This window comes from Hemitrygon akajei, chromosome 25 (assembly GCF_048418815.1).
Source record: "Hemitrygon akajei chromosome 25, sHemAka1.3, whole genome shotgun sequence".
Classification (NCBI taxonomy): Eukaryota; Metazoa; Chordata; class Chondrichthyes; order Myliobatiformes; family Dasyatidae; genus Hemitrygon; species Hemitrygon akajei.
Genome location: NC_133148.1, coordinates 33,172,296 through 33,197,071, shown reverse-complemented (window position 1 = coordinate 33,197,071; position 24,776 = coordinate 33,172,296). Strand labels below are relative to the sequence as shown.

General features: G+C 49.6%; 1 protein-coding gene across 1 annotated transcript in view; it reads right to left on the bottom strand.

The window, feature by feature from the left end:
- The window catches only part of LOC140716500 (transforming growth factor beta-3 proprotein-like), an 81,530-nt gene extending 68,847 nt beyond the window's left edge, over window positions 1-12,683 (bottom strand). The window contains exon 1 of the mRNA XM_073029292.1: window positions 12,017-12,683. Within this exon, the coding sequence (XP_072885393.1) occupies window positions 12,017-12,347 (331 nt within the window). The 5' untranslated portion in view covers window positions 12,348-12,683. The remainder of the gene's footprint in view (window positions 1-12,016) is intronic.
- Window positions 12,684-24,776: the final 12,093 nt, after the last annotated feature.

Here is a 24,776-nt window from a genome sequence, read left to right as displayed (position 1 = left end):
CAGAAGAAAACAGATTGAGAGAGTTTCCAATAAGTAGGCAGAAAGGAAAAGGGAATCCCATTCAGAGATGCAAGGGCTTAAAAATGGGGAACACAGAACCGACAAAGGAATTAAACAAATACTCTGTGTCCATCTTTACGGAGGAAGACACACCATAAAAGCACACAGAAATACCAGAAAACCAAGGGTATTGCGGAATAGAGGAAATGAAAGAAAATAATTTGCGTCAAGAAATCTTCCTTACGAAGATGATGAATCAGAAATCTGATAAGCCCCAAGGAGCTGGTGATTAACTTTGCAGAACGCTGAGGACGGGGGTTATGGAAATAGCAGATGGCTTGGTTAACATCCCCCAAAACCCTGCGGATTCTGGAGAGCGCAGAGAAAATGGGACCCCACTATTTCAGAAAAGAGAGGGGTATGGGCCGGCGTGGTTAGCGCAGCGCTCTACAGTGCGGTCGATCAGAGTTTGATCCCCACCACAGTCTGAGAGGAGTTTGCACGTTCTCCCCATTAGCGCGTAGGCTTCCTCCGGGTGCTCTGGTTTCCTCGCACAGTCCAGAGACTATTTATACTTATTGTGTTTTTTTTAAAAATCTGTGGGTATTTTTATACTGCATCAGATCTGGAATAACAAGAAACGACATGAAACCGTCTTGAATCCTCGAAGCTGGTAGACATGAGGGGAACTGGCGATGAGGAGTCTTAAAGAAGGCTTTCATGTTCGATTTCACACAGGAGGTTTGGAGCACGTGGGACTGGAGGCAGTACACTGACATGTGGGTAGTGGGGAGGCGCTATGTCCCTCAACAAAGGAGGTGTGAGGCGCTCCTTCCCTCCGCTAGCCTGCAGGTCACCCTTGGGCAAGGTGAAGCACTTGCTTACCCCCCTCCCCCCGATCAGGGTCACGTAAAGCCATGAGAGCAGATGGTGGATGTTTGTATTAACAGTTGGAGCATATCACAAGTCCTGGTTATGCGACCACTGATACTGATAAGAGTTGGGGGTCACCCGTTTTGTAAAGTCACTGCCCAGAAGAAGGCAATGGCAAACCACTTGTGTAGAAAAATTTGCCAAGAACAATCGCGGTCACGGATAAGACCGTGATCGCCCGAGTTACACAACATGGCGCACAATGATGACATAATATAACACGGCGCATTATGATGATGATGATTATACTGACACAGATTGCCAGTTAATGGACTGATAAAAGACAAAGAGTTGAACTAAACTCCCTGGAGAGAGGAGAATGAGAGGAGATCTCATAGAGGTATACAAATTTATGACGAGTATAGACAGGGTGACCTCCAAGAGGACCACAACCTTGGTGTAAGGTTTGGAGGCTTGCGTGCCTCAATGACCTGGAGGTCTACATCAGCTGGAGTCAGTGCTTTATGCTTTGGCTTTTGGTAGGGTCACCCATGCCAAACAGGTCAAAGGGTAGAGGTCAGATTAAGAGGGATCCACCAGTCCTCTAGTTCGGGGATTCAGCTCATGGCCAACAACCCTGATTGGTCAAAAAAAATATTGTTACGGAAAAAGCAATGAAGAATCCTTCTACATCTGAGTGTGACGGTATTCCCGAGTCTCCACCCGGGACTTGCATGACTGCCGGTAGTGAAAAGCAAGGAGCAGACATGATGAAGGAAGCCCTGGGCCTCCATTGTTGCCCTAAACCACCAGCATTGTAACAGGCAGCAGAGAGAGAGAGAGAGAGAGAGAGAGAGAGGGATAGGGTGAGCCCACGCTAACTTCTTCCACTCCGGTTGCGTAGACTAGAATTAGGGGTCATGGGTTTAGGGTGAAAGGTGACATATTCAAGACGACGAGGAGGGGAAACTTCTTCGCTCAGAGGGTGGTTCGAGTGTGCCAGCAGAAGTGGGTGTTGCAGATTCAATTGTAACGTTTAAGGGAAGTTTGGATGGCTACATCGTTGAGAGCGATGTGGTCTGAGTAGAAGCAGATTACAGGCTGGGTGGACCAAAGGGCCTGGCCCTACACTTGAATAGTTCTAGGACTCAAGACAAGCCAGTTCCGAAATGAAAACAAACTTCTTCTCCCAGAGGACAGGTGGGTCTTTGAAGGTCTCCAGATCGGAGGATGCTCAGTTATCAAATGCAGTCGCAACACAGGGGGTGTTGCGGCTGGTGTAACACCTTTCAGTGCCAGTGATCCGGTTTCAATTCCTGCCACTGTCTGCTTGCGCCTTCTACCCGCGACCGTGTGGTGCTCCGGTTTCCTCCCGCGTTCCAAAGGCTTACGGATTTGGGTCCACTAGCTGCGGACCTGTGCCGGAAGCACGGTGAAAACTCCCAGGCTGTCCCCAGCGCATCCTCGGACTGCGCTGGTCGTTGACGCAAATGACGCATTTCACTGTGTGCTTCGATAATTCGACGCACATGTGACAAATAAAGCTAATCTTCAACTTTAAAAATATTCTTTATCAGATGAATAGCTTTCTGGATAGTGAGGGATAAGGGGATGGTGGCGTGAGCGTGCTTTTGGGGTTAGCACATACGCAAAGTCCCTTCAACCCATCTTCAGATCTGAGTATGGACTGTAGTTTAAATTTTAAATGTATCTCTGGACAATGGGTTCCCAAAAGTTGTGAACCACAGTTCCTTGGAAGGCCAGACAATGCCAACTTAAAATCACTTTGCTTGTCTGGAGTGTGGGTGAGAAGAAAGAGGTGTGAAAGTTGTACGTAATTCAAAGGAAGCACTGTAGATACATCATAAATTTAGAATTGTCCTTTGATCTCTGGCATACAACATGTCATGTAATGTTGGGCCGAGCAGGCCTCTCCCTCAGAAAGGGTCTCAATGTGATGACTGGTGAATCTTATTTTGTGGAATAGAAGACCACTTCACATCTACCAGCTGCATCTCTCAGTGACTTTGTCCACGTTACAACAGGTGGCAAACAGTGCTGAGGTAGAAGACGTGCCACTGTAATGTTGAAAGGAGGAACAAGTGTGCAGGCCCGATTCATCCTCCTACGCCTATCGCTTACATTCTTAAATAGCTCTCCTCGTAGTGTTGAAGGGTAATGATACTGAGAACGGCCAGAACGTTGGGAAATTCATCCACAAACATCTCCCAGTCAACACAGATAACATGAGTCACTATTTACACCACAGCCAGACAGTGCTCACCCTACACGTAGACTGAGCAGATTGTCTTTCACTTCTATCAGCCCGGTAATGGCGCGAGACAAGGACACCAGCCTCTCTGACTCAACTCAGCAAACAATCTCCAAGAAGCCGGCGGACACCAGAGGCGGACCTGAAGGGGCAAAGTTTCTGGGGTGGGGTGGCGGGGGAGGAAGGTTGTTCAGTGACCCCCCGAGCACACTGTCTTTAAACTTCCCCACTGCAGCCTTTAAAGCATGTCTTCTGGTCTTTGACATTTCTACTCCGGGGAAAAGAGTCTTAAGACTCTCATAATTTAAAAAAAAACTCCACCAGATCTCTCCTCAGCCTCCACGTAGGGGCTCCCAACCCATTTTATGCCATTAACCAAGGGGTTAGTGGACCTCAGATTGGGAATCTTTGGCGTGAGGTTCAACTTTTCTTTCCGTTTCGTACCCTCTAGTCCATGCAGCACCCTGGCAAATCTCTTCTGGACCCTCTCTGCAACTTTTGTATAATGTAGTGACCAGAACTGTACATGGAGAATATTTAACCTGTGCTTTGGAAGTGTGTGATGGGACAGTGTAGAGGGAGCTTCACTCTGTATCTAACCCTTGCTGTCCCTGTCCTGGGAGTGTGTGATGGGACAGTGTAGAGGGAGCTTCACTCTGTATCTAACCCGTGCTGTCCCTGTCCTGGGAGTGTGTGATGGGACAGTGTAGAGAGAGATTCACTCTGTATCTAACTCATGCTGTCCCTGTCCTGGGAGTGTGTGATGGGACAGTGTAGAGGGAGATTCATTCTGTATCTAACTCGTGCTGTCCCTGTCCTGGGAGTGTGTGATGGGACAGTGTAGAGAGAGATTCACTCTGTATCTAACTCGTGCTGTCCCTGCCCTGGGAGTGTGTGATGGGACAGTGTAGGGGGAGATTCACTCTGTATCTAACCCATGCTGTCCCTGTCTTGGGAGTGTGTCCCTCCTCCCACATTTTTATTCTGGCATCTTCCCCTTCCTTCTCAGTTATGAGGAAGGGTTTCGGCTCGAAACTCTTTTCCATAGATGCTGTCCGACCTGTTATGTATTTATATTTATTGTGTTTATTGTTATTGTGTTTTTAATCTGTTGTGGTTTTCTTGTGCTGCATCAGCTCTGGAGTAAGAACTATTCCGCCCTCCTTTCATTTGTGCAGGAAATGACATTAAACAGTCTCAAATCTAGAGAAATGCAATATCTGGGATGGCCTGTTGCAACTCTCGGTCACGAGTGAAACTCAGAGCCAGCTCTCCCACAGACAGTGACTACGCTAATGCAGTTGTGATAACTGATTAAAATGTTATATAATGGCCTCACCCTTACGACCGACCCCCAGCCAATGAAGGCAAACGTGCCTTATGCCATTGTTGCCACCTCTACCACCTTGCTTTGTGCAAGCTGGGCATTGCTTTACCACAGTGAGGGCATCTCAGAAAAGAAGGGGTGGATAGGGCCCAGTCCATCACGGGTAAAGCCCTCCCCACCACTGATCACATCAACACAGCGCGCTGCCACAGGAAAGCAGATCTCCCTCAGAACTGCCCCGTCAGACCCTCCCAGGGCAGGGACAGTTGGGGTTAGATATAGGGTAGACCTCCCTCTGAACTGTCGTGTCAAATCCTCCCAGGGCAGGAGCATAAGGAACTTGATACCGACTAAATCAACAAGCTGGAGGAACTCAGCAGGTCGGGCAGCATCTGTGGAAACGAGCAGTCGACGTCTCGGCCCAAAACGTTGACTGCTCGTTTGCACGGATGCTGTCCGACCTGCTGAGTTCCTCCAGCTTGTTGTACGTGTTGATTTGACCCCAGCAGCTGCAGTGTACTTTGTGAAACTCCATGTCAGCCTGTCTCATTGGCTTGCAGGACACAGCAGCCCGACCCACGAAAATGAGAGTCCATCGCACGAGAGGGGCAGGCTGAAAGTCGGAGGGGCTCGGCAAGTCAGGCAGCAGCTACAGAGGGGAATAAACGGTCAGTTTTTTGGGCTGAGGCCTTTCATCAGGACTGGAAGGGAAGGGGGGAGGAGGGGAGGGAGAACAAGCTGTCAGGTGAACCCAGGTGAGGGGGAAGGAGGGCGGACGGGGAAGAGGGAGGAAAAGCAAGAAGCCGTGAGGTGACAGGTGGATAGGGCAACGGGCTGAGGAAGAGGGGATCTGATTGGAGAGGAGTCCCTGTCCTCTGCAGTAGCAGCCAGAGCTCCCAGCTCCTCTGGGCCCTGCACAAATCCCAAACTAATCCCACAGGGAAACCGCAGCATGCAAACGCACAAATAAACACCACTGCATCTGCAGGAACAGAGCCACCGAGAGCAAACGTGCACGTCGCGCTGATGTGGAACTCCCATTCGCACAGACACCGCCGCAATTGAACATGTGCTGATCCCAGTCTCTCACACACACACACACACACCCACAGAGGGTGCAGCTTTCTCTCCGGAATTGGCAAGGAACAGCCACGGAGCGCTTGGAATGTCATGACAGGAGTATCCAAATATTTTTCAACTGATTATTCCCGACTATAGCTGAGTGGATGATGTAATGCATGAGCAGGGGCCGCGGTCAATCAGAAGCTTCCTGGAGGAGGAGCTTGCAGATTCCATTCCCCGGTTTTTGCCCGCCACCGCCCGGTCCCACCCTCCTCCCCCCAGGATTGCCGTGCTCTTACGGCTCATCCCCCCCCATTCCCGGCAGCCATGCGGCCGGGTCCCAATCTCTGCAATGCCCATCCCCAAATCTCTCCCCCTCCCACCCCGAAACCCGCTGAGGGTTGGCCACGTGAACTGGCACAAGTTGAAGTTCGAAGTAAATTTGTTATCCAGGGCCAAAGGCGTCGCCGTAAACGGCCCCTGAGATTGAGTTTCTTGCGGGCATTCATAGCAGATCAAGGGAATACAGTAGAATTCACTGATAAACTAGAACCAAGACTGACTGACTTGGTTCTAGACTGACAACCAAGATTGCCAGTGTTAATCGTAAAGGCAAGAGAGGCAGTGGATTTTGGAAATCCTGAGCAACACAACACGATTTTTCAGGCCCAGACCCTTCTTCAAGACTGGGAGCCGGGGGTGGGACGGGGAATGACTGAATTAGAAAGTGGATGGAGGGGATGGAGGTTGGCTGGAAGGTGATAGGTGAAGCCAGGTGGGTGGGAAAGGTCAAGGGCTGGAGAGTTAAGAGTCTGATAGGAGAGGAGAGTGAACTCCAGGAGAAAGGGAAGGAGGGGACCCAGGGGGAGGTGATAGGCAGGTGAGACGAGGTAAAAGGTCAGAGTGGGGAATAGATGGGGGGGGGGGGGGAAATTTGTTCATCGGAAAAGGAGAAATCGATGTTCATGCCATCAGGTTGGAGGCTACCCAGATGGAATAGGAGGTGTTGCTCCTCCACCCTGAGGGGGGCCTCATCTTGGCACAAGAGGAGGCCGTGGATCGACATGTTGGAATGGGAATGGGAATCAGAATGCTTGGCCACCGGGAAGTCCCCCTCGCGGCGAAAGGAGTGGAGGCGCTCGGCGAAGCCGAGAGAAAAGAACGAACGCAGAAGGTGTCGCCGAAGGCAGAAGCTGTTGTTTCAATCCCACTCTGTTCACGGGGCAGGCGCCACGCCATGCCCCGGCACGTGAGAATAGCAAAGCAACTTACAACAGCCAATTGACTCACCGCTACGGGCGAGCCCCAGGCAGTCTCGGCAGGGGCATACAAACTTCACGCAGAGGGCACCAGAGTTCAGGATGCAAACCGGGTTGCTGGAGTTACAAGACATCAGCTCCACTGTAGGGTCACAGCAAGGAAACAGGCCCTTTGGCCCATCTAGTCCATGCCCAACTATTACTCTGCCTGGTCCCATTCACGCACCTATCTGAACTCCTGTTAAACGTCGAAGTCGAACCTGCGTCTGCTGGCAGCTCGCTGCACACGCTCACCAGCTTCCCCACCCTTTAGCCTCGGCTGTGATCACACTCCGCAGCTTTGGCGGTCTCAGCCTCGTCGACTGCACGTCTTTCATCCTCTGCTACGCCCAGCACCTTTGTTAACGCTCCGATAAAATGCGCCGGGTGGGGTGGGGGTGGGACACGGATAGGAAGGAAACAGACAGGCCGAGCGGCCTGCTGGGTTGCAATTCATGCACAAGGCAAGTCTTTTCCTTAAGTCCATCACCCCTGCTGGGGCAAAGGCCGCTAATAGCAGCTGACCAGAATCCTCAGTCCTGGGTCAGACTTTAAAAAACTTTTTAAATACATATTTTACTTCTTACTGTAATTTACAGTCTTATTACAGTAATTCACATCTTTTCTCTATTATTATGTTTTGTGATGTACTGCTGCCACAAAACAGCAAATCTCTTGCCCCAGGCCAGTGATATTGAACCTGATTCTGATTTTCCCAGGTGTATAGGAGCAGAATTAGGCCATTCAGCCCATCGAGTCTGCTCCAGCACTCCATCATGGCTGATCCTGGATCAAACCCCATACACCTGCCTTCTCGCCATTTCCTTCGATGTCCTGACTGATCAGGAAATGATCAACTTCCGCCTTAAATATACCCACGGACTTGGATTCCGCTGCAGTCTGTTGCAGACCATTCCATAGATTCAATACGCTCTGGCTATTAAAAAAAAGCCCTCCTTACCTCTGGTCTAAAAAGGTCACCCCCTCAGTTTTGAAGCTGTGCCTTCTAGTTCTGGATACCCCCACCACAGGAAACATCCTCTCCACACCCACCCTATCTAGTCCTTTCAACATTTGGTAGGTTTCAATGAGATTCCCCCACATTCTTCTAAATTCCAGTGAGTACAGGCCCAAAGCTGCCAAACACTCCTCATATGTTAACCCCCTCATTGCCGGAATCATTCCTTGAGCCTCCTCCAAACTCTCTCCAATGACAATACATCCCTCCTGTGATATGGGCTTCATCTTCCTCTCCCGGGCAGGAGGTCTTTGGAGCTTCTGCTGGCGTTTCTCTAGCTCTGGGCTTTTATGCGATGGGTTTGCCAGCCCCAGGCCCCACCCTCCTCCTTTCGTAGCCGGGCTTGGGGCTGTCCGGGGCAGAGTGACAAGATATGTGCCCCTCTTGTCTTGATTCCCCATCCTGAAGCGCGATGCTAGTTCAAGCCTCACTAACAACCGTAAACCATTTATAAGCAGAGCTGGGATGTAGCAGCACTTGTGTCCAGCCTTTCAGAATCAGGTTTAAAATCACCAGCATACATTTTGAAATTTGTTGTCTTTCCAGCACCAGTAATAATAGGGAAAAAATACTGAATTACAGTATATATTAAATAAAATTTTAAAAAATAATGTCTGTCCTGAGCCTCATAGGCTTATCAGTCTGGTGCTTATGCCGGTTTCTATGGCAACTACCCCCCCCCCCGATAGGATGCCAGTCTATCGCCAGGTTAACCCCCAGCATTTTGCCAGTACCCATTTTCAGCTGGGTGGACTGGAGGAGTGTGTGGTTAAGTGCCTCAAGGACACAACACGTTGCCCCGGCTGGGGCTCGAAATCACAACCTTCAGATCACTAGTCCAATGCCTTAACCACTTGGCCACGCGCCTCATATATCAAATAAGAGGTGCAAAAATAGAAATAAAAAAGTAGTGAGGTAGTGTTCATGGGTTCAATGTCCATTCAGAAATCTGATGGCAGAGGGAAAGAAGCTGTTCCTGAATCACTTCGGGCTTCTGTACCTCCTTCCCGATGGTAACAATGAGAAGAGGGCATGTCCTGGGTGATGGGGGTCCTTAATGATGGACGTTGCCTTTCTGAGGCATCGGTCCTTGAAGATGTCCTGGATACGATGGAGGCTAGCACCCGTGATGGGGCTGACTCGAGTTTACAACTCTCTGCAGATTGCTTCGATCCTGTGCTGTAGCTTCCTCCCACCCCACCATACCAGCCCCAGACTGCTCCCCTCGGTACATCTGTAAAGATTTGCGAGTGCCTTTGGTGACATCCCCTGTCACAGCCGCTGTCTTGCCTTCTTTGTAGCTGCACTGATACATTGGGCCCAGGTTAGATCCTCAGAGATGGTTACATCTGAATCCGAAACCCAGAACACACCCTCTTCTCATTGCTACTGTCAAGGAGGAGGTACAGGAGCCAGAAGACACACACTCAACGATTCAGGAACAACTGCTTCCCCTCTGCCATCTGATTTCTGAATGGACGTCGAACCCATGAACACTTCCTCACTACTGCTCCTTTGCATTATTTAATTATCTTTATGACTTACAGTAATTTTATCCCCCAGGGTGACAGGGTGGAGATACGTCTCTACCAGAGGTGTAAGGTGCTCCTTCCCTTCACTAGCCTGCAGCTCACCCTTAGGCAAGGTGTAGTATCCCCCCCTCCACCAAATCAGGGTCACGTGGACGGTCGTACGAGCAGCCGGTGCAGATGACAAGTCCTGGTTATGCAACCACTGACACCAGGCAGACAATCTCTGAAGAGTATTGATAATGGCTGGGGCAGGGTCACCCGTCTCGGAAAGACACTGCCCAGAAGACGACAATGGCAAACCACTTCAGCAGAAAAAAATTTGCCCAGAACAATCACGGAAAGATCATGATCGCCCACATCATACGGCACGGCACGTAACAAACAAACAAGTAAATTTTTGCCTTTTGCACTGCAACGTAGCCTCAAAACAACACATTTCACAGCAGATGCCAGTGATAATTGACCTAATCCTGAATTTTCAACGCAGTAGTTTCTTATCACCGGTAGCACGACTTAACATTTCAATTTCTGACGAACGCAGTTAGCAAAACTGAAAGGGTATGAACGTTAGGTCATTAAGCTAAATCCCAGGAACATAATCACGGTGCCACAACAGAACAGCATAAGAAACCATTTAAATCTTATACCGGACACTTGTGCAAAACACCCCTTAAAGTAGCCATGAGGTGTTCCAGCCCCTCAGCCTGGAGGGGAGCACTCTGTCAGCCCCGATCAATCAGCAAGGGTGAGAGATGGGTGGGGAATAAATGCTGGAAAGGGGTCGCGATTTCCTGGAACGTTTGGGAAGGGATCACCAACTTTGGTGAGGAAGGAAAAGGTCAAACGAGGACCCTACCAGGACTCTTGGGGTCAGTGGGGAAGGAGAGGAAGGAGCAGAAGCCTGGACCACCGGGGGAAGTCTTGCTCCTCTACTCCTCACGCAAGCACCCGGGCCAAGCTGAGGTGCCCAGCTCAGGGATTACAGGTATGTGGAGGCCAGTGCAGAACAATGCCCAGCTTGTGCGGCTCCTAATTACACCCATCACTTCACAAGCAGCTGACACAAATTTCTTAAAGGCTGCGCGTCTTGTACTGGCCTTGGACAACTTTTGTTTTTAAAAATGGCGCAGGAGCAGAATTAGGCCACTCGGCCCATGAAGTCTGCTGTACAGTTCCACCATGACTGTACTGTTCCCTCTCATTCTCCCGCCTCCCCCCCCCCCCCCATAAGCTTTGACAGCCTGGCTAATCAAGAACCTGTCAGCCTCCGCTTTAGTGACTTGGCCTCCATTGCTGTCGGTGGCAATGAATTCCACAGATTCCACCCTCTGGCTAAAGAAATTCCTCCTCATCTCCGTTCCCAAAGGGACGTACTTCCCTTCCGAGGCTGTGCCCTCTGCCCCTAGACCCTCCATCTACTGGGAACATCCTCCGGATGCCCACTCTATCAATGTTCGAAAGGTTTCAATGAAATCAAACACCCCCCCCCCCAACTCCAGTGAGCCCAGAGGTTAACCCCTTCATCCCTGGGATCATTCTCATTAGCTTTCCCTGGACCCTTTCCAAGACCAGCACATTCCTTGTTAGATAACATCACCTTTTAACGGGGGGGGGGTGTTGGCTCTAATTACAAGGGGGATATTTTCAGATAACATTCTATATTTCTTTCCAGTTATAGATTAAGCAATGGAACAGCAGTTGTAGATTCTGGACAACTTGATCCCGGGGTACATGGGAACAGGGCGGTGTAACTTCCCTTATTTGGGATACAGTGCAGAATAGGCCCCTCCGGCCCCAGTAACCCCCCCCCCCCAACAAGTTACGGGACAATTTGAAATGAGCAATTAAGCTACGAAACGATACGTTTTCTTTCAGGCTGTGGGAGGAAACCAGAGCACTTGGAGGAAACACAGGCATTCCAAAGGGAGGTCGTACAGACGACTTACAGAGGACGCCGGGTTTGAACTCTCAACTCTGACTGCCCCCCTCCCCTCACCACCACCGAGCTACAAAAGCGTCGCGCTATTCTAAACGAGCCTGTCTGTCTGAAGAACTGGTACCCCCACCATTGTATGGAACAGCCAGACTTCAGAGATTCAACAGGAGATGATCCCTGTGCCCCTCCCCTCCACGAAAACAGTGGAGGTGTGAAGCCTCCTGCAGTCGACCAGCCCCCAGATACTTAACGCTGGGGTTCAGAGTCCAAAGCACCGGAGGTGGACCCAGAGAGGGGTCCAAATGCCCATTTGGGACCCCAGCCCGGGAGGATTCGCGTACACACACACGCCCCTCGCTCTGACACAGGGGTCGCGCCTCTGGTCCACAGGGATTTTATCTCGCCAGATCTGGGGAAGGGGCTTTGAAGGTATTTTGCAAATACGGGACCCTCTCCGGCAACAGAACGGAGGGAGGGAGGTGAGACTGCGAGGATCAGGGAATGTCTGCGGTGGTGGGGTGGAGAGGAAGACGGGGGTGGTTGGGAATAAGGGCTGAATTTTGCCTGGACAACGGGCGCAGATAATTCAGTCAAAACCCAGCAAAAGTGAACCACTCGCGATTTGAACGGAGCGCCTGAGTCGAGGGACCCCAGGCGGTTAAAGCGGGAGGGCATTAGGACCGAGCGGCGTTACTCACCGGTGTTCCCTGAGTCAGGCTTCAAAGCGTCGAATCGGTTCACTTCTTTGGCGTAGTAGTCCGCTGGGGTCTCAGCGTCCGGCTGCTCCCCCTTGTCCACTCGCAGCTCCATGGTGGAGTTGTACAGGGCCAGCACCTCGTTCGTGACCGTTACCTGCTCGACCTTCGGGGTGCTGGTGAGCTTGAGCTTGCTCAGGATCTGACCCCGGATGGCCTCGATTCTCTTCTTGCGAATCTGCTCCATGTCAATCGTCTTGCATGTGGACAGGGAGAAGATAACAGGGAAGGAGTCGAACAGTAGGACGAGACTGAGCAGGACCCGGAGCTGCATCCTCGCCCGGGATATTGCGGATGGTACTAACAAGGGGAGCCGCTCTTTCACTCGGTGGCCGGCTGTGTTAATCGCATTTAACAGCAGCAATAATGCTGTCAGCACCGGCAGAGCCCGGAGTTGGCTGTTAAGTTCAGTAAGTGCAATGAAAACTTTTTTTCTGCCGCTCACACGCCCGGTCGAACTGCTCGCCGATCCCAGCACAGGATTCTGTCAGTCTGCCGGCGTCCTGAAGGAAGCGTCATTTAGCACCCGTCTGCTGCTCCTCTGGGAGTGCTGGGTTCGGCAGAGAATTCCTCCCCGGGTCTTTGAAGGTTGGAGACTTGGTGTTGGAGAATTTATAAACCGGCAGTCGGCGCTCCTCCCCCAGGAAATGGGTGGGTACTCATATGCCGTGGCCATCAGTTGTCTGTACAAATCATTTCCTTTCAGACCTGAGAGAGAAAAAAACACACGCGAGGCTGGAAACCGAGCAGGCGACTTGCATTGCTGTAGCGCCCGCAGTCAACGGAAACCTTGCTCTGGAGGGCGCCAAGGACCCTGAAAGGAAAGGCGTGAACCCTCCCCACCAGTGAGTACATCTGCGTGAAGCGCCGTCCCAGGAAAGCAGCATCCATCATCAGGGACCCCCGCCACCACCCAGGACATGCCCCCAGGACTCACACCACCGGGTTCCCGAACAGTTACTACCCCTCAACCATCAGGCTCTTGAACCAGAGGGGATAACTTCACTCAACCTCCCTTGTCCCATCACTGAACTGTGCCCACAACCGATGGACTCACTTTCAAGGGCTCTTCATCTCATGCTATCGATGCTTATTGCATGCTCAATGATTGATTGTTGGATTTTTATTTGTAAAAATAAAACCTGAGGTACAGGCACAGCCGAGCACACTCATTTCTCAATCACTAGGAGCTTTCAGACTATTCCGGTAGTGTTTAGTATTGAGGCTTTCTGGAGATTGACATAAATTTTACTGCGTAGGCCTAATTGTTTAATGTTATTGTGTAGAAACTGTGGGATGATACTGTTGTAGATATTACTATCGGGACAATGTATCCATCCCGTTCATGTTCCATAGTCCTTCAATTTCCTCTTTTTAGTTCAGCATGTTTCTGGTATTATTCACTTAATGATTTCTGTATGATATGTGTGTTTGGAGTATCTTGGGGGGACCACACGATGTTCTGAGGTGGCGCAGTAGCGTATTGGTGAGCACGACGCTTCACAGTGCAGGCGACCCCGGTTCAATTCCCGCCGCTGCCTGTGAGGAGTTTGTACGTTCTCCCCGCAACCGAGTGGGTTTCATCCAGTTTCCTCCCACAGTCCGAAGAGGCACCAGTTAATCGGTCATTCTAGAGTTAAGTCGGGGGTTCCTGGGTAGCACGTTTTGGGCCTATTCCACGCTGCATATCAATAAATGAATTAATTAAGTTTTTCTTGCTTGTTTAACCTGTAATATTATATCCCTCCAGTTATTACAGATTGTCCTATCTGTCATAACAGATCAGTCATAATAATTTATTATCAAAGTGCATATACAGTCCCGTGTCTCAGGCAAGCCAGATTTTTTATCTGGTTTCCGATGGTGTGGCCTCTGCAGAGGCCTGATCTCAACGTCACGGAGGATGTCTGGGATTATCCAGGGAGACAGAAGCGAGCGAGACAGCCAAAGTCTGCAGAGGAACTGTGGCAAATTCCCAAGGTGCTTGGACAACCTACTAGCCGATTTTCTTATAAAACTGCATGACAGTGTACCTCAGAGAATTGATACATTTTTTAAGGACAAAAGGGTGGTCACACCAAGTATTGATTTGATTTAGGAGTTTTTTTTTACTGCGTTCCTGTTCTTTACAGTAATTTTCTGATATTTAGAAACTTTTCATTAGTTTTGAAAGGATCTTCACTTTACAGAAATTTTTCACGTGCACCTCAGACTTTTGCGCAGTACTGTCTGTCACCTTATCCAGGTAATTGGGGCACACCGGCACCAGCACACTCTGGCGCATTTAAGCAGCTGCCACAATTAATCAAAGATTCATGGAAATGGCCAAGAAGCTATAAGAAATCAAACTACCATTCAACTGAGTAACAAATTATGTCTTCAAGTGAAATGCAGAACAGATTAGATCACTGCCAAAACTACTACAGCACCATAAAACTGTGCATTAGTTCCTAATAGTTATCGACAGAGGAATTCATCCAGTGACAGTTGGCATGTTCTTTTTTGATGAACAAAACCAGGGCAGACCCCAAGGGCAAATAATAGACTGTCTTCTTACAGTGCTATCGACGATTGCTTCCTCCAAATCTTCATTGTCATTGTAACATTCAAGACGGTTGTTGATACCATCAAATTCTTCGTAGTTCCTAACTTGTTGAAGTCATGAAGTTGTTTCGTTTTCACTGCCGGCTGTTTCTGGCATCTCCAGCCCCGAATGCTTGAAACTGCAGTGAGCAAAACAGCTCTGAATTGTCTTGCTGCTTACTTCTTGCCAACTATCAGTGGCAGATTTTTCCTTCTCCTAGATGAGCTGCTAAGCGCGGCTGACAAGCCCCATCTGTCGGAAGCGACTGGTTTTAAAGTGCCAGCGACCAGCCCCTTCTGTCGGTAGAAACACTTCCGCTGGCTCTGTAGCTGAGCTACGTATGAAGGCCAGGAGCTGGTTTGGTTGTCAGAGGCTGTTTGAGACGCACGCCATTGGGAGCATTTAATAGGCAGTGGGAGCTTGTCCCCTTAATTTGTGACAATGTTAAGGAACCTTAAGAAACTCTGATTTCAAAGCTCCACTGCCTTGCGGCTATACCTACTCATGGGAAGGTTTTAGGAGTAAACCTCCAGCAGCATCTGGCTGTTGAGCTCCGTGCCTGCTAATATGATACTGAGGCTTCGGGACTGCTCCAGAGTGTTCAGATCTACGGACTCATTTCCGCTTGGAATGTTATTCATCACTTTTGTCATTTGCGTGATTTGTTTTTTTTTTCTTTCTCTATGCGTTGGGTGTTGGTCTTTATTTGATTTTTTTTTAAACTGGGCTCTTTCGGGTTTCTTGTTTTGCGGCTGCCTGTAAGAGTTTCCACATTCATACACACTCCACATTGATACATTCTCCGACAATAATTGCACTTTGAAATCCTTTGGAACATCCGGAGCTGGACTCCCCATGGCAGTCCTGCGTTGAGTTCAACGTTGACTGGCAACTCCTGCGACACCGCTGGTGCCAAACTGCGTCGGTCTCTGCCGTTCCTTTGGGTTCATCAGCTGCGTGGAGAGGGGGAGCCTGCTGCAAGAGAGACAGTCTACCCTCCATATCCTACTGTCCTGGCTTCCATATCTAGACAGCTGGGACGCAACATCCGTGGTTGACCCCGACTATCGGAGGCCTCATCGGTGACAAAAATCTCTGCTTTTTGAACACAAATGCATGTAACTGATGCTTTTTAAAAAACTGCTCGCTCTGAGCGTGGTGCAGTGTCCAACGGTCAGTCAGGTGGGGGAGTGTGCGGGTGGGTCAGGTCAGGGTCAGGCTTGCTCTTGGGCCTGGCCAAGACAGCCATTCCAGGTCGCAGACCACCCGAGCCGACTGCCTGCCCCTCTTCCAGGGTACGTTCATGTCTGGGGGTCCTTAGAGAGGGAGCAGGTGGCCATTATGGGTACTGTGAGTGATTTCCGGGAATGGCGCCCACAGTAATAACTGTGTTTTAATTTTAATCCGCTAGCTGTACTGTAACCCCTGACCTTCGTATGTCTTCTGTATCTGGATAAAGTTTAGTACGTTTTATAAAAACAAAATGGCCACACAAGTGCCCACGACTGACACTGGGTTAGAAGCTGCTCGACAACAGTCCCCTGTCCCAATTAAGCAGCAGTGTGTCCCAAATAAACGAAGGGAATCCCGGCTCTTTTCTCGATTCGTTTTTGTTGTTTAATAGTTGTCCCAGATAAGCAGCTGTCCCGATTTAACCAATGTCCCAATTAACGGGAATCCAATGCAGTATCCTGAGAGTTATCTACTTGTAGGCATTCATAGTAACTACAATAGAATGAACGAGAAAGCATTCTTCTAGGGTGCATCACAACCTGGTATGGAAGTTGTCCTGTCCAAGACCGGAAGAAGCTGCAGAAGATCGTGAACACAGCCCAGCACATCACACAAACCAATCTTCCATCCTTGGACTCACTTTACACCGCACACTGTCAGAGCAGTGCTGCCAGGATAATCAAGGACACAACCCACCCAGCCAACACACTTTTTGTCCCTCTTCCCTCCGGGAGAAGGTTCAGGAGCTTGAAGACTCGTACGGCCAGATTTGGGAACAGCTTCTTTCCAACTGTGATAAGACTGCTGGACGGATCCTGACCTGTTTCTGGGCCGTACCTTCCATTTCATCCGCTTCAATTCTCTTCGGATTCTTCCAGCATCCAATGGAGAATTCTGGGGGATGGAGGCTGGAACGTCCCAGGATCGGCTCTGGAGTTGCCGGTTGATGGTGGTTGCTGACGTTAGCGGGGCTGACCGATACCCTCCAACAGCCGCCTGGGTCTGGCCGGGCTGACTGTGGATTTCCTCAGGGCTTTCTTGGACATTCCGATGAACACACAGGTCCTGCACTAAAGTCAGACGGTGGGGAGAAGCTCCTCGCATAGTGCGGGGTAGAAAGCATCCCTCTGCCTACCAAGGGCAATGCCAGGCTTTTCCGAAACTGGCATCTGGTCTCCCTCCCCTGCGTGGAGCGCGAGACATTTATTTGGGCCCAGTCCACCACCTGGGCCCAGGTGAGCCACTCTGACCAGCTCCACAGACCAATCACGTCCCAGAGGACTGATCCATCGGTCGCCCGTCTCTCCTTTGACAGGGAAGGGCTTCCACCATTGCAGGACCACAAAACAGCTTCTTCCTCCTCTCTTATGTCCACCTTTTCTTTTCAAGGTGGCTGGGGTTCTGTCAGAGTCCGTGATCTGCAGTCCAAACCACGGTGGGCCTTTGGTCCTGCCTCCACCCTCTCCCCCTACCCCCCATTCTCCCCCTCTCCCCAACCCTTTCTGTCCTATCCCCCATCTCTCCCCAACCTTCCCACCTGCTTCTCTTCTCATAGATGCTGACTGACCTGCTGAACATTTCCAAAATGTTTGTTTTTGTCGTGAGCAAGGACTGCAATAGTTCAGAAAGCAGTGCACAGTACTTTATTTGTCAACGTGGAGTGGACAGCGAGTTTGTCAATCTGGTGGGCGAAAAGGATGTTGGGAATGGCAAGGGTGCAGCGTCATGGGAGGGGTGTGGGACAGGTGGCAGAGAAGGAGTGCCTGGGGCAGGGGGTGGTGTGGGCAAAGTCATTTGATTCCAAACAATTGGTTTATTGATCATTACAGAATGTCTCTCTGGTGCTTCCCGCTCCCTCCCCCTTTTCCCAGCCATGATTCCCCTCTCCCTGTCCCCTTCCCACTCTCAGTCCACAATAGAGACCCAGATCAGAATCAGGTTTATCATCACTCACATATGTCATGAAGTTTGTTTTCTTCGTGGCAGCAGTACAGTGCAATACATAAAATTACTACAGCATTGTGTAAAAAGTCTTAGACACCCTAGCTATATATACAGTATTTTCCTAAAACTTTTGCACAGTACAAATATGGGTTATGATGAGCTGTGTTACAAACAGGGCTGTAATAATACAAAGGGCTGTTGTAAACTGGGACTGTAATAGCTTAGTAGAAATTACAAATAATAGTTTGTAATGCATTGTGAATCAGAATCAGGTTTAATATCACAGGCATATGTTGTGAAACTTGGTTTGCAGCAGCAGTACATTGCAAAATATGATAAAACTGTAAATTACAGTAAATACATATAGTTAAATTAAATAAGTAGTGCAAAAATAGAAATAATAAAAAAGAAGTGAGGTAGAGATCATGGGTTCAATGTCCATTCAGAAATTGGATGGCAGAGGGGAAGAAGCTGTTCCTGAATCATTGAGTGTGTGCCTTCAGGTTCCTGATGGTAGTAATGAGAAGGGGGCATGTCCTGGGTGGTGGGGTTCGACCCTTAATGATGGATCAGCGTCATGAGAAGCCATGGGAACTGGTGGTGGATGGTTGTATGAGCAGCCGGTGCAGATCACAAGTCCTGGTTATGCAACCACTGATTCCAGGCAGACAATCTCTGAAGAGTGTTGATAATGGCTGGAGGAGAACCTGTCTTGTAAAGACACTGCCCAGAAGAAGGCAATGGCAAACCACTTCTGTGGAAAAAATTGCCAAGAACAATCATGGTCATGGATGAAACCATGATTGGCCACGTTGTACAACATGGCACATAATGATGATGTCATATGACATGGCACATAATGATGATGTCATATGGCACAGCACATAATAAACAAATGAATCATAGGCATATCAGACACACACCATGCATAAATTAATTTATAAAAGAAAGAACACAATTAGACCAAAAATAAGGAAGTAAAATCTATCGCTATGCAAAGTGGTCATAGTGTCCCTAAACCATAATGATTAGGACTCTGCAGGTTGGTTTAAGAACCAAATGATTGAAGGGAGGTGCAAAAGTCTTAGGCACCCTGGCTTCCTTATATCAGGGGTCCCCAACCTTTTTCATGCCATGGAGCCCGATCGTTATCCGAGGGGTGCATAGATCGCAGACTAGGAACCCCTGCTTTATCTGGTTTTAGAGGGTATGGCCTCTACAGATCCCCAATCTCAACATTATCGAGGCTATCTGGGATTACCCAGAGAGACAGCCAAAGTCTGCAGAGGAACCATGGCAAGTTCTCCAAGATGCTCGGAACCACCTACCAGCCGGTTTATAAATCTGCATGACAGTGTACCTCAGAGTGCCGGTGAAGTTTTAATGGTCACACCAAATAATTGATTTGGATTTTTACTGGTTGCTGCCCTTTATTGTAATTTTTTTGATATTTAGAAACTTTACATTTCATTTTTTTGAAAGGATCTTTGCTCTACAGGTATTTTTTTACATGCACCTCAGACTTTTGAACGGTATGGTAGGTTAATCTGATGCTATGGGATTTCGGGCTTCTGTACCTCCTGCCCCATGGAACTTGTCATAAAATGGTACAGGCTGGATGGTAGGGACGTGGAAGCCGTGCTTCCTGTACATAATACTGATGGTGGGAGGGATATACTGGTGATATACTGGTGATGTACTGGGCTCCAAGAGAACCACAAACTTGTCTTAGGGTTTGGAGGCTTGCGTGTCTCAATGACCCGGAGAGCTATGTTGGCTGGAGTCAGGGCTTTACCCTCTAGCTCTGAGTAGGGTCACCCATGCCAAACAGGTCAAAGGGTAGAGGCCAGACTAAGAGTGGTCCACTGGTCCTCCAGGTTCAAGGCTTCATATCAGGGTTCACAACCCTGACTGGTAAAACTGTTATGGAAATAGCAATGAAGAATCCTTCTACATCGGAGTGTGACTGTATTCCTGAGTCTCCACCCGGGACTTGCATGACTGACAGTGAAAACGGAGAGGATGCTACTGATAGGACGAAGGAAGCCCTGAACACCGCCAGAGATGGAGGACCCCTATTACTGCTCTAAACGGCAGCGGTGTACCAGGCAATGCTGCTGCTGTACTGCACTGAGTCCACTACACTCTGCAACTCGCTCTGCATTGGAATTATGACCAATAGCCAGATCAAACACAAAAGGCTTTGACTACGTCCTACATGAGAGGTTGGTCAAGAAAGTTCAGTTCAGTGGTATTCAAGATGAGATAGTAAATTGGGCCAGACCAGGGGTTCCCAAACTTTTTTATGCCATTAAGCAAGGCATTGTGAACCCCCGAGTTAGACACTGGCTTTACAAGAGAAGTCAGAGAGCATTACTAGAGGGTTGACTCTCTGATTTGGAGGCCTGTCACTAGTGGTGTGCCACAGCGGGTCGGAGTTGGGTCTGTTGTTGTCATCTGGATGATAATTTGGTTAACTGGTTTGGCAGATTTGCGGATGACACCAAGACTGGGGGTGTAGTGGACAGTGAGGGGGCTGTCATGGTTTGCAGAGGGATTTTGACCAACTGGAAAAATGGAATTTAATGCAGACAAGAAAGAGGTATTGCACTTTGATAGGACCAACCAGGGTAGGTCCTACACAGTGAACGATAGGGCCCTGAGGAGTGTGGTAGAACAAAGAGACCTGGGAATACAGGACCATAATTCATTGAAAGTGGCGTCACAGGTAGACAGGGTCGCAAAGAAAGCTTTTGGCACATTGGCCTTCGTATATCAATGCATTGAGTACAGGAGGCAAGGTGTTATGTTGAAGTTGTGTTAGACATTGGTGAGACCTAATTTGGAGTATTGTGCGCAGTTTTGGTCACCTACCTACAGGAAAGCTGTCAATAAGATTCAAAGTGCGCAGAGAAAGTTTACAGGGAACTTGCCAGGGCTGGAGGATGAGGAAAGGTTGTAAACACAAAGTACACTGCAGATGCTGTGGTCAAATCAACACATAGAAACAAGCTGGATGAACTCAGCAGGTCGGACAGCATCCGTTGAAACAAGCAGTCAACGTTTCAGGCCGAGACCTGACGAAGGGTCTCGGCCTGAAACGTTGACCGCTCGTTTCAACGGATGCTGCCCGACCTGCTGAGTTCATCCAGCTTGTTTGTACGTGAGGAAAGGTTGGATAGGTTAGGATTTTATTCCTTGGAATGTAGAAGATTGAGAAGCGATTTGATAGAGGTCTACAAAATTATGCGTGGTATAGACAGGGTAAATGCAAGCAGGCTTTTCCCCCCACTGAGACTAGAACTAGAGGTCACGGGTTAAGGGTGAAAGGTGAAATGGTTAAGGGGACCTTGAGGTGGGACTTCTTCACTCGGAGGGTGGAACGAGCAACAAGTGGAAGTGACGGATGCGGGTTTGATTTCAACGTTTAAAAGACATTTGGATAAGTACCATGCATGGGGAGGGTATGGTCTAGTCTAGGTACTGGTGAATGGGAATAGACAGACCAGATGGGCCAAAGGGCCTGTTTCTGTGCTGTAGTGATCTATGACTCTACGACAAGAGGGAGTGACAGAATTTATCTTTCTTTTTATTCCTCTCCATGGATTTACTGGGCTCCTCCAGTATTTTTTGTGTGTTGCACAGGATTTCTCTGTTGCTTAATCGACCAACGATCATAAACACAGGAGATTCTGGAGACGCCTTCATTTCCGGTCCTGATGAAACCCTCCGCCCAGAATATCGCCTGACTATTCCTTTCCAGAGACACTGCCTGACTTGCGGAGTTTCTCTAGTGTTTGTGTGCGTGCTGTTTAATGATCAAACTCGGAATTCTGAGGCCTGAAACCTAAATTTCACTGGCTCCTCATATTTCATTGAATACCGAAGTGTATTGATAGAGACCAGCTGGTTGACAGTGAAACCATCAGGCCTTTGTGGGTTACTGTACCCTGCTTACTCGAATGTTTAAAGTTTCTTCCCTGTTGGGCTCAAGAGGAAGGCTGAAAATTGCACAGCCTATGTCTCTGGCTCCACCTGGCTCTCGGCTGCCAGCACCCCCAGGCCGAGACCTTCCTTGCTGCTGCTGGGCCCCTGGGCTCTCCAACCAGCTCTCTCAGACTCCATCTTCTCTCCCTCTACCTTCCCTGAACACCCCCAAACCTTTCCCATTCCTCTGAAATCACCAACTCTCCACCCCTCCCCCCCCCCAGATCTTCGGCATTTCTTCTGACCTTCCTCTCTCTGGGGCAAAATGTTCTGACCAGCAAAGCCTTACCTTTGTCCCCCCTTGTGCCTGCACCTCGGTGAGTTCTGTGCCCACCAGGATGGTGAAATCTTCTTCCATTGCCTCCGTCTCCGAGCCCTCTTCTTTGGTAAGAATTCCCCCTCCTGTACCGATGATCCCTTCTCCTGCCTCCAACCCTCCTCCTCTTCTTGGACACCCCACTCTGGTTCTCTGCCTGCCCTGGATCTTTACATCTCGAACAGGCAATGAGACATCAACGTCTTGACTTCAGGGCTCCTCACTCGTCCTCGAACTTTACCCCCTCTGAACGCACGGCCTTCCACTCTCTCTGCACCAATCCCAACCTCACCATCAAACTCACAGACAAAGGGGGTGCTGTTAAAAAGTATCACATTGACCTCTACCTAGCTGAGGTCCGGCAGCAACTCTCAGCCACCTCCTCATACCTACTGCTTGAAGAGGACCCCGTTCGGGACTGTCAGAAAACTGTCTCCAACACTATCTCCGACCTCATCCACTCTGGAGAACTCCTATCCACTGCCGCCAAACTCATTGTTCCCTTACGCCACCCTGCTCACTTTTACCTCCAACCCAAGATCCACAAACTGGACTCTCGGGGTAGGCCTATTGCCTCTGCCCGCTCCTGCCCCACTGAACTCGTGTTCTCCTGGTTCAGTCCCTTCCCTACATCTGCAACACTGCACATGCTGTCGATCTCCTCAGTAACTTTCAGTTCTCTGGCATTGGCCGCCTCATCTTCACCATGAACGTTCAGTGCCTATACACTTCTGCCCCGCCCCCATCAAAAAGACTTTAAAGCTCTCTGCCGCTTTCTCCACAAAAGAACCAACCAGTTGCCCTAAACTACACCTGCAATGTGTCTCATGCTGTCACTTTCAATTCCCTCGCCTCATCTTCACCATTGATGTTCAGTGGTATCAAAAAGCCTCAAATCTCTCCACTTCAAAACCACCCAATTCACCCTCCTCCATCTGATAAAACTGGTCCTCGCCCTCAACAATTGTTTCCTCTGGTTCCTCCCACTACCTCCAGACTCGAAGGGTAGCCATGGGTCCCGGCTATGCCTGCCTTTCTGCTGGACACGTACAACAGTCTCCCTGGTAATGCTCCCCAACTCTTCCTACGCTACATGGACGACTGTATATCGGTGCTGCTTCAAGCACCCGTGCTGAGCTCGTCGATTTTATCAGCTTCCGCTCTGCTCTCAAGTTCGCTCAGCCCATTTCTGACATCTCCCTGCCCTTTCTCCATCTCCCTGCCATTTCTGACATCTCCCTGCCCTTTCTCCATCTCTGGCAATAAAAAACTGTCAACCGACATCTTTTCTAAACCTACTGACTGCCACAGCTATCTTGTCTATACCTCTTCCCACCCTGTCTCATGTAAAAATGCTATCCCCCTTCGCCTCCACTGCATCTGTTCCCAGGATGAGACTTTCCTTTCCGGGACACAGGAAATGTTCTCCTTCTTCAAAGATTGGGGCTTCCCTTCCTCCACTATCAACGCTGCCCACACCCACATCTCCTCCATTTCCCAAACATCTGAGCTGACCCAATCATCCCGCTGCCTTAACATGGAGTTCCACTTGTCCTCACCTACGACCCCACGAGCCTCTGCATTTAACCCATCATTCTCCGCAACCTCTGCCATCTCTAATGGGATCCTATCACCAAAAGCATCTTTAATTCCCCCCCCCCGCCCCACTCTGCTTTCCGTAGGGATCACTCCTTAGATCTGGGATCTTCTTGTTCTTGCGTCCCTCCCTACCGGCTTTTACCTCTGCAAGTGGCCAAAGTACTCCACCTGCCCACTCACCTCCATTCAGGTCATTCCCGGTGAGGCAGCACTTCACTGCAAACCAGTTGGGAATATATACTGTATCCACTGCCCCCCCCCCCCCCCATGCGGCCTCCTCTACGTTGGTGAGACCCCGACTTAACCTGGGGGGGCCGCTGCGTTGAGCAACTTTGCTCCATTTGCCAAAAGTGGATTTCTCAGTGGCCAATCATTTCAATTCCTATTCCACAGCCTCCTCTCATGCCAAGATTAGGCCACTCTCAGGGTGGAGGAACAACACCTTATATTCCATCTGGGTAGCCTCCAACCTGACGGCATGAACATTGATTTCTCCTTCCAGTAAAAATCACTCTCCTATTCCCCACTCTAGCCTCTTACCTCTTCTCCTCACCAGTGTATCACCTACCCCTGGTGCTCCTTCTCCTTCTTCCCTTTCTCAGATCAGATTCCTTCCTCTACCTGGCTTCACCACCCGACTTCCAGCTAGCCTCCTTCCCCTCCTCCCACCTTTTCTTTTTTCTGGCGTCTTCCCACTTCCTTTCCCGTCCTGAGGAAGGGCCTCGGCCCGAAACCTCGACTGTTTATTCATTTCCACAGATGCTGCCTGACCGGCTGAGGTCCTCCAGCGTTTTGCGCGCGTGTGTGTGTGTGTTGCTTTGTATTCCCAGCATCCGCAGAATCTCTCCTTGCGCTGAGGTTTGTGGCTCGTCCTGGTTCGTGGTGTGTGACTGCCCCCTAGTGCTTCCGTGGGGACTTGCTGCACCTGGTCTCTGAGTGTAAACATAGTCTGGGCCAGAACTTTTGACCGTGCAACGCAGTGTGATTGGTGATAGCAGATCAGTGCCGATGGAACCGATAACTGCAGGGATACAAACAGG